At 45.8% G+C, this 12,051-nt stretch overlaps 2 protein-coding genes across 8 annotated transcripts in view; one reads left to right on the plus strand and one right to left on the minus strand.

The window, feature by feature from the left end:
* Positions 1-6,891, minus strand: part of GEMIN5 (gem nuclear organelle associated protein 5) — a 68,716-nt gene extending 61,825 nt beyond the window's left edge. For 3 of the 5 annotated variants that reach the window (XM_085861466.1, XM_085861464.1, XM_085861463.1), the window contains exons 1-5: positions 6,662-6,891; positions 5,880-6,028; positions 5,553-5,749; positions 5,204-5,331; positions 556-666 (exon numbers count right to left, since the gene is read on the minus strand). In XM_085861466.1, the coding sequence (XP_085717592.1) occupies positions 556-666; positions 5,204-5,331; positions 5,553-5,749; positions 5,880-6,028; positions 6,662-6,803 (727 nt within the window). In that variant the 5' untranslated portion in view covers positions 6,804-6,891. The remainder of the gene's footprint in view (positions 1-555; positions 667-5,203; positions 5,332-5,552; positions 5,750-5,879; positions 6,029-6,661) is intronic. The other 2 variants (XM_085861465.1, XM_085861467.1) reach the window with 2 other exon arrangements.
* A 382-nt stretch (positions 6,892-7,273) lies between these two features.
* LOC147009826 (ATPase family gene 2 protein homolog A-like) lies at positions 7,274-12,045 on the plus strand. Of its 3 annotated transcripts, none has more exons than XM_085861468.1 (7): positions 7,274-7,595; positions 7,842-7,969; positions 10,197-10,354; positions 10,669-10,727; positions 10,977-11,201; positions 11,423-11,656; positions 11,773-12,045. In XM_085861468.1, exons 1-7 carry the CDS (start codon positions 7,412-7,414, stop codon positions 11,994-11,996), a joined length of 1,212 nt encoding a protein of 403 aa, XP_085717594.1. In that variant the 5' UTR covers positions 7,274-7,411; the 3' UTR covers positions 11,997-12,045. The 3 variants fall into 3 exon arrangements, with proteins under 3 accessions (XP_085717594.1, XP_085717595.1, XP_085717596.1); XM_085861469.1 differs by having other exon boundaries at positions 7,276-7,595; positions 10,977-11,189; XM_085861470.1 differs by having other exon boundaries at positions 7,294-7,595; positions 7,871-7,969.
* The last annotated feature ends 6 nt before the right edge of the window (positions 12,046-12,051 follow it).

The raw sequence follows: 12,051 nt of genomic DNA on the forward strand, positions 1-12,051 counted from the left end.
TATATATATATATATATATATATATATATATATATATATATATATTATTCTAAAAAAAACAAACAAAAAAAAAAAAACAAGCCTGGTGTTGGTGCAGTGGTTAGAGCAGCGGCTTGGGATCCAAAATGTCCTGAGTTCAAGCCCCGTTGGGCCACTGAATTAATACACCAGGGGGTTGACTCAGCCTGTCATCCTTCCGAGGTCGGCGAAATGAGTACCAGTGTACTGGGCCGGTGTATACCCGGTTAAAATAGGTGTACCATATCCCTGTGTCGTAAGAGACGACCAGGGTTGCGTCAGGAAGGGCATCCGGCGTAAAACATGTGCCAAATCACTATGCGGATCATACGGATGATTCGCTGTGGCGACCCCTAACTGGAGCAGCCAAAAGAAGATATATATATATATATATATATATATATATATATATATATATATATATATATATATATATATATATATATATATATATATATATATATATATATATATATATATATATATATATATAATAAACTGAACCACAACACAAAATCCCCCAAAAAGGAAACTTACATTTCTCCTTGCTGAGGCTCCACAGGCGCACCGTGCGGTCTCGACTCCCAGTTGCCAGCAGCGCACCATCCCCCATTCCCGCACAGGCCTTCGGTTCAACTTCAATATCTCCTGGCAAAACATCACGTGCACATAGTCAAACTATTGCTCACCGTCCAGGTAGCGAAATAATCCACCGTGGGTTTACAAAGGAACCTTTTTGTCGTGGAAGCTTGAATAATCAAATGGTCTTTTTCATGGTTATGTATATGGTTCTTTGCATTCACTTGTCTAACTTTATAGGATCAAAGTGAGAAAACACAAGTTGATTCAACAGATTTCTGTTGCATAAAACAATTAAAACATGCAAAGAGCCCATTTGACCCATTCTGCCTCTGCTTTATCCAAAACCCATAAATTTAATCGACCAACGTATTTACTTCATTTCACTAGGTGTGGAGGGGGAGGGGGCGGGGGGAGGAAAACAGTGGAGAATGCACAGACATCACTGCGGTGATAGTTATTAATTGATTTATCAATGTGGACAGTTTTAGGGTGAGCAGTGAACAAACATAGACATCACACTCACTTTTTAATGAGACCCACTCACAGACATCAGAATCACCAAGCGGGTATACAATCATCATCCCGATCAGTCCTGGCAATGTCCATGTACCACTCTATCCCCGATACTTTGAGATAACCATCTAATTCCAGTTTAAACCTATCTACCATTTCTGCTGTGACTACCTTTCTAAGGAGACCATTCCATGTATCAACTAATCTCTGAGTGAAAGATCCCTGTGTTACGACAGTCATTATTCTGCTCTTCTTTACTCTCAGCCTCTGCCCCCTGGTCCTGTCACTGCCCGTTCTGCTGAAAAACTCAACACATTATCTGTACCCTTCATGATCTTTAACATCTTTATCAGATCCCCTCGTAATCACCCCATTCCTGAAATATAAAAGTGCTGCTCCTTCAATTGCTCATCAAGAAAGATCCCGATGAAGTGGATTTCAAACATGTAAGACAGGCTTTTACAGCATTAGACTTTACCGCAGGTTTTGGAGGTACTGTATACAAAACAGAACAAGGGGCTGATACTCGAGGTCCCTCGACTTGTGGGTGGAATGAGGAAGAGATGTGTGTAACATGAAAGCTAAATCTTGATTGTTTTTTGAAATATCGCGTGCACAACGCAACACCGCCGTCATTGAGATGGTTGCCATGGCAACACAATTCAGCGAATCACCGCAGTCATCTAATCAGGTTGAGATAATGTCATGAGGAATTGATATCTGCAATATAAAAGCTAAATGTTCAACGGTTTTTGAAATATTGCGTACACAAAAGTACATGGACGGATGATCGGTTGGACGGACGGAGCTCATTTTAATATCCCCCGTCTCCGACATTGTAGGAGGGGTGGGGAACATAAAGTGTTTGGTTGGTAAATTTAAAAGGATGGTTATTGGTTGTTGTCCCATACAAAACAAGGACAAATGTGTCCAAGAGCCACATCCTAAAGGTTTTGTCTTCATATCACCAAAAGAAGAAAAAAAAAAAACAATTTCCCATATTTCGTCACGTGCCTTGATGGAGCCAATAGTTGTTCATGAAGAGAAAATAGTGTATTTACGAATTTACAATACATTAAATGGAATAATCTTTAAATAGTAACGTGAACTTTTCGAAACTTAAAAGCAAATGTCCGAATATATTTAAAAGTTCATGATAGACGCTCTCAAAAGGCACCGTCAATGTGAGGATGTGTACAGGTGTTTAGTATTTAAGGAGATCCGGATCCTGTTTATAAAAGAGCCGAGTCCTAAAGGTTTTGTCAGAAGAAGAAGAAGCTGTTATCTCCTGGTCGTGTTCTTATCCAGCCTAAGAAATAATTTTTTAAGTCCCATTTTTGATGGCAAGAAGTTAGGAATAACTATCAAAGTAGTTTCCTTGTGATAGAGAGATCAAGAGTTGACCTTTCATTCTTCAGACAAATATATTCACTAAGTCACAGAATTTCCACGTTCGTACAATGGTGTTCAGGTAAAAGCTCTTCCATGAGCTCTGGTCACCACAGAAACAAACGAGATTAAAGAGGACTCGCATGATGAACTCGAGGGGGAGCACTTGGTCGAGTGCAAAATCCTCCGCCGCCAATACTGCTGGGTCACTTAAGTGAACCCGATATCCTATTCATTGTAGGTCAAAACGGATCAGACTCTACTGAACCACGATTGAATAAACTAAACTAGATCGATGCGCATGTAGAAATGCCAAAAAAAAAAAAAAAAATATCGAAATTTTTTTGAAAAAAAAGTTGCAAAATTGGTTTTTTTTCTCTAACAAATTTTTGGGGGGGGTGGGTTGGAAATCAGTTAAAACATGTAGAAATGCAAAAAAAAAAAAAAAATTCAAATAAAATCGAAATTTTTTTGAAAAAAAGTTGCAAAATTTTCGAAGTTTTTTTTTTTTGGACCAAGTCCAAAATCTAATGGCATGATCCTTGGACCATACCTAATCCCTCCACCAAATTTCGTCGAAATCCGTCCAGGAGTTTTTCCGTAATACTGTTCACAAACAAACAGATCAAGGGGCTGATATGCTGACAAACAGATATGCTGCTTCTGCTCTCCCATAAATGGATGGAGGTCCTCAATGCCAGACAGGAAATCCGAGCCGTATCCCTGGACATATCACGTGCTTTTGACACAGTCTGGCACCCTGCACTACTCACCAAACTCTCTTCCCATGGTATTCAAGGCCATCTCCACTCATGGCTCGCAGACTTCCTCTCCTGTCGCAGTCAACGTGTGGCCCTAAATGGAGTTCTTTCATCCCCTCTTCCTGTGAAGGCTGGAGTTCCTCAAGGTAGCGTTCTGGGCCCTGTTCTTTTTCTGGTTTTCATCAATGATCTCTCCGACTCTCTGGAAAATCCTCTATTTCTCTTTGCCGACGACTCCACCCTCTGCCGTACCATCTGTCATCCCTCAGACCGGCAAGCAGCAGCTTCTTCGCTCACTGCAGATCTGGATAAAATCACAAACTGGTCCAACACGTGGAACATGTCTTTCAATCCAGACAAATCTCACACTCTCACTATGTCTCTTCGAAAGGACCGTTTACAAAACCCCCCATCCACTTTCTCAACAATCCTCTGGAAGAAGTCTTTTCTTTCAAGCTTCTGGGTCTCACTATCTGCCATGACCTTTCCTGGGAAAGTCACATTTCCAACCTCGCCTCAAAAGCCAGTCGCCGACTGGGAATCCTCCGTCGTGCTAAGTCCTTCCTCGGCCCTCTTGAGCTCCTGACTACTTACAAAGCTTTTGTCCGTAGCCTGATGGAGTACTGCTCTCCCTCTGGGCTGGTGCTCCTGCCTCCCACCTTTCTCGGCTTCACGCTGTCGAAACCAGGGCATTTAAGATCATCGGCATCTCCCGCAATGAAGCTGAGTCTTTGGGCCTCTCACTCAATCACCGCAGGTTGGTCGGTGGTCTTTCTGTCTTCTACCGACTCCTCTCCAGCCTTGCCCCCCTGCTCTCTCTGAGATTTGTCCCCACCACATTTCCACAGGGCGCTCAAGGTCCGCCAACAACCCCCTTCTGGTAAAACTACCAAAATCACGAATCACTGCTCATCTTCACTCTTTCATTCCTCTTTTTTCCCGCCTTTGGAATAAACTTCCTCACTCTATTCTTTCCCATTCTTCCCTCCAGGCTTTCAAAACAGCTGTTCACCATCACCTCTTATCTTCCCCCATCCAAATCCTCGATCTTTTCTACCCCCGATAATCCACCCAAGCCCACTTCCTTCATTTCTCCTGCTTTCCTTCCTGAAAGTCCCTGAAACGTCCATCTTCTCTTCGCCATGTTCCCCGTCCCATCCCCATCCCTCTCCCTTCCACAGTTCACCTAATGTGTCTGTTCCCCACTGTTTTGTCCCTTCCACTCCCGCCCCTCTTGTCTCATGCCTCCTTGCTGTGAGTTGTGTGTTTGCTCTCATACGAGCCTCGACCAAGGTATACAAAAAAATAAAATAAAATAAAATAAAATTAAAAAAAACAGACAGGGGTGAAAAAACAGTAACCTCCATCCATCTTCGATGGCGGAGGTTAACTAGAAGGGCACTCGGTGGAGCGCACACCGCCGCCAGGCTCATTAGTTTACGTTTTGTATGCCACTGATGGGCCGGATCTGGATTCGGACCTGAACGAAAATGTAATCGACTTGTTCTTATCACATAACAAACTCGTCCACCAAGTATTGTCCGAATCCGTCCATAAGTTTGAGATATCGTGCTATATATCGTTTTTGGGCCCCATCTCTCAATGATGAAGAATCACTTAAAACTTCTCGCATCCGGATCTTCAGCAAAATCGAATCGTTTTGTCCTTGTCATACACCAAACCTGTCCACCAAGTTTTGTCTGACTCCGTCCACAACTATTTGATATGTTCTGCTCGCAGACAAATCGACAAAAAAAAGGGTGAAAACACAACCTCCATCCACCTTTGGTGGCAGAGGTAAAAATGCAACAGGTTTGAGGAGCCATCCCATCACGTAGGTTAACAGGGGACAGTGTTGTCATGGAGGAATAAGATCACAAACCCTGTTATTCCTATGTGCGGCTCATAACAAGAAGAAAAAGTGAGAGTTTAAAAACTACCTCCAAAGGATTCTCCGGGGTATGGCTTCCAAGCGATGCTCTGCAGATCATCCTCGTGGCCTCGTAACCGTGCAACGACTACAGCACGAGCTTGCAGGTCCAATACAAGAACAAGTCCATCTCGGTATCTGCAGAAAGCACCAAAATGTACATGGTGGAGGGAGTGACAGCATGACAGTGATGGACCTGTTATCTTCTGTGACCTTTCTCAACATTAACCGATGTCTTGTTGCGCCACTTTCAAACACGGACGAAGACCATTGCATGGCCAAGTACTTTCATGATGTGCAGAAAATTCTGGAAAATAAACATCATCTTCGCAGTATCGCCAAACTTTTGTCATACTTACCCGACGGCAATAATGGTGGGCCGATGTGGGCACGAGCTCAGGCACGTTATCGGCTTTACATCTGGACAATGCTTCGAGTGCACGTCACCGTGACCAGCCTGACCCAACCTCCAGCTGATGATGAATCCACGATCGTCGGCCGAGATCACGAGGGGATTGCCGGGAATTGACGGGATGAGCACACAGGTCACAGCTGCCTGGAAAGCAGCGAAAGGTTAGGCAGGACCGATGCTTGATCACAAGGGCATCCGGGCTTGCGTGAAGGCAAGACCTGAGGAAATATCCCATCGTTATCAAAATCATCGGCAGGAGCAGACGGAATTACACCTGGTGCAGCGAGTGCTCCCCAACCAGTGTACGCAACTCTGTGTCCCACAGGCATACACGGTGCTCGTCCCCTCCACTGGCAAGCACCGGCTTCAATCCGACTCCTAATGCCACAGTTGTGACTCGGTCCATGTGCCCAGCAATACAACCTAGAGGAAGAAGAGGAGGAAGAGGATGAGGAATAAGAGGAGGAGGACGAATAAGAAGAGGACGAATAAGAAGAGGACGAATAATAGGAGGACGAATAAGAGGAGGAATAATAAGAGGAGGAGGAAGAATAAGAGGAGGAGGACGAATAAGAGGATGACGAAGAGGATGAAGGGGTAGTTTGAGGTTCAAACTAAGCCCATACAAATGCATTGCAAACAAAACTTCCAGTATTATCAGCCAAATCTAACACAACCATTACATCTGATTATGTAATCTAATGGGAGGAAGCTCAGAGAGCCATTTTGGCCCATCCTGACTGTGTTATATCCCCATCCCAACACTCCCACCTCATCGTCAAGTTAACTCTACAAAGCCAAGCGGAAACCTGGGATCATGCATGGCCGGGGCACCAGCACACAATGACCTGAGCTTGTCGAAAGGTCACGTGGGAGTTATTTTAACCTCCACGGCCGAACTTGACGGAGTGAAGGACGGCGTGCACCGAGATGCAGCACCACCTTTCCATCCCACAAACTCCTTGCGTTCTCCCGATTCCGCGTCGTGTGGAAAAGCATTAATTAATTAATGAATCATGATAGTCCGAGGAGTCACGGGTTCCTGGGACCCAGTACCTCGATCCACCGGAGGCTGCTGAGTGACATCGAACAGGAAAATGAGCTTTTTGGCGGAAAAAGCGAATATTCCCTCATCATTGACATCCGCCGCTTTACTCAGGTACCAGTTGGGTGAGGCCGGGAACCAGCATCGACTCATCGTTATTCACGTGCGAGGAAGGATCTCCGCACTTTCACGTGAATCGAACGTGCAATCCACGGCGCCGTAAAGCAACCGACTGTCGTAAAGCTGCCGTAAAACCGCAATGCTTGGCAAATGGAAGTGTGATTTCTCTTTTTAATGTTATTTCCGCAACCACCGTTCATTTTTTTTCCTTTAAACAAAATTTTTATTATTACATTCAAGTCTGTAAGAGTATTCGTTTCTGGCGCGCTCGAAAATATTCCCGAAAGTGATGTCGGTGTATTGCAAATGTTTTCGTAAGCTAAACTGGTCTTCTTGTTATCAAGTTCGGTTTTTTTTTTTAATATCGCTCATTTTAGTTAGTATCTGCTAACGTACAAATATCTAAGTAATCGTGAGAAATAATACTAAACCACCAGACAAAATCGCTTGGTCACTTTTGCATGTGGTGGCTCCACTTTCAGGAAGTGACGTGTGGCTCCACTTTCAGGAAGTGACGTGTGGCTCTACTATCAGGAAGTGAGGTTGCAGCGTGTTGGAGGTTTGTTTGTGTTTGTTTTTGGAGACGCGGTGGCACGTTAACAGTTGAGAGCGCCCAAGTGTATCGCTGAAGTCGGGTCGGCATGAAGACCAGGCGCCGTTCAGGACGTGCAGCCGGCGGAACCAGCTCCGACTCTCTAGTCGTCGACTTGAACGACGGCTCTCCGTTTAAAACTCCTGACTCGTCGCGGACTCGGCTTGATGAGGCCTACGAGGAGGATGCGAGTACGGAATTAACCTTCACGGTTATGGATTTCCAAGAAAAAGGTACTTTGCACCGAAACTTCTGTTCATCTTGGATCTTCTTTCTCTTCTGTTATCCATACCCAGCACATGGCGGTTGTTTGTTTGTGCTTTGTTTGTGCACGTTGCTGGCAAATCGCGATATTTCGCGGAACAACGAGCATCACGACGTTGAGCTCGATGTGTGTGCGTCCATTGTGAGAATTCTGAATACATTTTAAAGCTCTCCTGATATTGTACTCGAGGTGCGCTTTGTTTTGTACTTTGTAGGTGAAAATCTTCCGTTTTCCTGTCGACAGGAGCTGGCGCTGTTCAGTATCTCCGGCATGCAGCGTGCTGGCCTCAGTATCGGATGTCCAGGCCTTGTGAGCAGCAGCAGCAGCAGCAGTGAGCAGGATGTGAGGGAGGAGGACATTGTTTGTTTGTCTTGTTCACTTGGCTCTCTTGTGGCCCCACACTCGCAACATTGCCCCTCCACTCTCACTGGAGTTATCTGCTGCACTAATCGGCCTTCATCACCTGGTATAAGCCTGGTGTTGGTTTAATGGTTATGGTGGTGGGCTTGGGATCCTGGTGGTGGTCGTATGGCAGCTTAGCTGCCGGGGTAGCTATCATTTCTTGAAGCGTGACTATGTCGCTGATGCAGTGCCCCTCGACCTGTACACACACTGGAACTGGTACTCATTTCGCCGACCTCGGAAGGATGACAGGCTGAGTCAACCCCCTGGTGTTAATTCAGCAGCCAACGGGGCTTGAACTCAGGACCCTGGGATCTCAAGCCGCCACCCTAATCACTGAGCCAACACCAGGCTCTGGGATGTTGAGTTCAAATCCCCCTCGGCTGTTGAGTTAACACCAGGTGGGGTTGACTCTGCCTGTCATCCTTCCGATGTCGGCAAAATGAGTGCCAGCATGCTGGTATCCTGTGTCGGAATGGCGACCCGTCCAGGATTGTGCGCGATAGCACAGGAGACTGCTTAGGCAGCACCAACGCTATGCACAGAATATGGTCCCAATGGATGCATGATGGATGATCACATGGTGTCTCTTTCTTTTTCCCCTTTATATATTTTTTTCTTCTGTGGGTATTTCTGAGACTGATTTTTTTAATGTCTGTGTGTGTCACTGATGCAACCAACCGTCTAACCAATCCCTCCTTGAAGAGACTTGCTTTTGTCCATTCCCAACGGACACCGATATGGGATATGTACGAGCTCCATTTTGAGTATTGTATTTTGGGTTTTGGGTGTTGGTAGTTTCTCGATCCCCATTGTGGCTTTGGCTCCTCGGTCTCCTTGAATGCACCCTGGTGTTGGCTTAGTGGTTAGGGTGGCGGCTTGGGATCCTAAGGTCCTGAGTTCAAGCCCCGTTGGCTGCTGAATTAACACCAGGGGGTTGACTCAGCCTGTCATCCTTCCGAGGTCGGCGAAATGAGTACCAGTGTACTGGTCCCGGTGTATGCCCCGGTTAGAATAGGTGTACCATATCCCTGTGTGTCGTAAGAGGCGACCAGGGTTGGCGTCAGGAAGGGCATCCGGCCATAAAACATTGCCTCAAGAAAAGCTAACCCCTGCACAGCAGGGAAAAGTGGCTGTAAAAACGGTCTCCTTGAATGTCATTTGAACGCTCGACTTCGAGAGAGCTAACTTACCAGCACCATCTCCTTCGGGGTGTGCACAGTGGGCTCACACATCTCCGAGTTAAAAACATCACATCCAGCCTTGGGAGGGAAAATAACAATTCTCTGTGTGACGTTTTAATATCAGGCGTTATTTAATTATTTTAGCCTTGTACGGTGATGCATGTCTGACAGGGTAGTTTGGATGTCGCGCTCTCACATCTGAGCTCTGTGTAGTCTGAGTTTGAATGCCAGCCTGACTATAAACTGTCATCCTGGTGCTTTTCATGTAGGGTGTTGCATCAGTGAATACACTCTCTTTTGGCAGAGCATTAAGCCGTCTGTCCCATGTGCTAGCATTCGGTGAACGTTAAATTTAGCATTGTGTGTCTTCCGCAAGAGCAGGCCATTGTGTGCCAACACCGTGGTCGTATGATGATTTTCTGCCCTGACCTCTACTTTTGCAGTGTCGTCGTTCTGGGAAGAGTAAGGGCGTCGCATTGGATACAGTGTACATTTTTACTTGAATGACAAGAACATTCGTAGACGATGGGGAAAAAAACATCAACACAATATGTGGATTTGAACCTTGGACATCCCAATGGTGAGCTACATGCTCAGATGGGAAGCCCAAGCAGGCCAAAACTTGTATAAAGCAATTTTGTACAGATTCCAATCTCCATCTTGCACTGCCTTCCATCCATCCATCCATCCATTGGGACCATACTCTGTGCAGAGCGTTGGTGCTGCCAAAGCAGTCTCCTTGGCTATCGAGCACAACCCTGGATGGGTCGGCACTCCGACACAGTATACCAGCAAGCTGGCACTCATTTTGCCGACCTCGGAAGGATGACAGGCCGAGTTAACCCCACCTGGTATTACTTCAACAGCTCAGCTGGATTTGACCTCAAGACCCTAGGATCCAAAGCCCACCCCATAACCATTAAGCCAACACCAGGCAGTTTTGTTTGTTCTTGATGAAATGCTCATTACTGGTCTATTTGCAGGTTTGCGTTGCTTGGCCTGTCCGTGGCCTTCCCTCAGGGAAAGTTTGTCTGCATCCACATACCCAGCGGCTCCTCGGAGTCAAAGTCGGACAAGCAGTGAAGGCACGACCCCTTAGCGGTACCATTCTGCCCGCTCATACTGTCCGCCTTTCGTGCAAGTAAGGGAAGGTGGTATTGGGTTCACTTACCCCGACTATCTTGCCGAGTAGTTGTACTTCAACGTAATTTGGCCTTTTTAATTTTGGTTTCCGTGGCCAGCTCGAGCAAAAGTGTTCACGTCTGATTTATTTGTGTTGAAGGCATCGCTCGGAGGTAGCTTTTCTCTCCCATTCTCCAAGCGATACCTCTTCTTTCGCCACATTTTTTTCTGTTAATCCTTCGCTCCTTGTCATTCTACTCTTACATGAGCCTCGATACCTGCAAATGAAACGAGTCTCACTGCAGCTATAATTTCTCCCCTTGTGATATACAGCGTGGAAGACGAATATTTGTGGAGCCCAGACTTTTCCGAGTATGTACTGCACACGTATGGTAAGCAGTTTGCTCACTCGGATTAATCGTATTGCCGTCTACTTATCGCGTACTGTGCTGCCCACAAAATGGTGAAATTAGACCGCTCCCCACCTTCTTCCCTTTTTAATATCTCACATTTGCCCTTCCCTTGCCTTTTCTCCCGAACTTGATGCCGGCAAACGTGAAATAATAATAATGATGTTTTCATTGGCCCAATTACTCTCTCTGTTTTTAAAAAACTAGGAATAAACTTTTTATCTATTTCAGAGGGGAAGGTGCTACTTCCAGGAAGTCTTCTTTCTTTCACCTTCTACGGCCGTCCTGTGGAATTGAAGGTGTTCAGTGTGTCGGGCCTTGAGCAAAAGCTTTGCCTTGCGCCTCGTGAACCGGACCAAGATTTTGGGGAAATGATTGAAAAGCTCGCGGCAATGAACGTGCAAAACCTACCGATGTCTTCCTTCTTCGCAGATGAACTTGCAGGTCGGTATGAAGGTGCAAAAACGCTGAGAATGTTCGCTGCATTTGTTGAAGAAGAATGTTTTCTGAGAAATGTGCTTTAAGACTCGCAGAGGAGCTTCGTACATATCACATGAAGGAAATTGGTAGAAATGACAGCAGGGCTTGTGATGCGAGCAGTTAAACACAGAATCCTTGAGGGAAATCAAATACTGAGATCACTACGCTAACCAGAACTCCTTTCTTTATAAACGTAGGTGATGAGAAGGGCAATTGCTCACAAACGTTCTATCAGATGAATGCCAACACCGTGTTAGAGATTATGCCAAGAGGGAAGCGCAGTGGCAAAAAGGGAGCCGCAAAAGAAGACGAGCCTGACTCTCCGAATAAGGTCACATACGAGTCTGTGGGTGGATTGGAGACTCAGTTGGCTGAGATTCGAGAACTCATTCATCTACCTCTCGCCCGACCGGACCTCTACCAGACATATGGTAAACCAACGACTCCCCCAACCCTCTCTTCCCCCTCCATAGTTATTACTTTTTAAAAATCTATTATTCCGGCATTTCGGTACAAAAATAAAGTTTGAATGAAATTTTATTCCCAGGGCTGGAAGCACCACGTGGGGTGCTTCTTCACGGACCTCCGGGCACAGGAAAGACTCTGCTTGCGCGTGCGATTGCTGCTGAGACGAAAGCGCGGTTCTTCGTTGTCAATGGGCCTGAAGTGATGAGCAAGTATGGGGATTCTTGCAGGAATATGACTGTAGACGCTGGGCACCTTGTGAAGGAAGCATCGCTGGAAAACATGTCCATGTCCTCTCGTATTTAATGAATTTACAGCAGACTCCCTTTAAAACGAATCGTCTTTGTAGACCACTTTTGAC

Source organism: Eptatretus burgeri, chromosome 17 (genome assembly GCF_056783735.1).
Source record: "Eptatretus burgeri isolate ZD-2024b chromosome 17, Ebu_testis_v1, whole genome shotgun sequence".
Taxonomy (NCBI): Eukaryota; Metazoa; Chordata; class Myxini; order Myxiniformes; family Myxinidae; genus Eptatretus; species Eptatretus burgeri.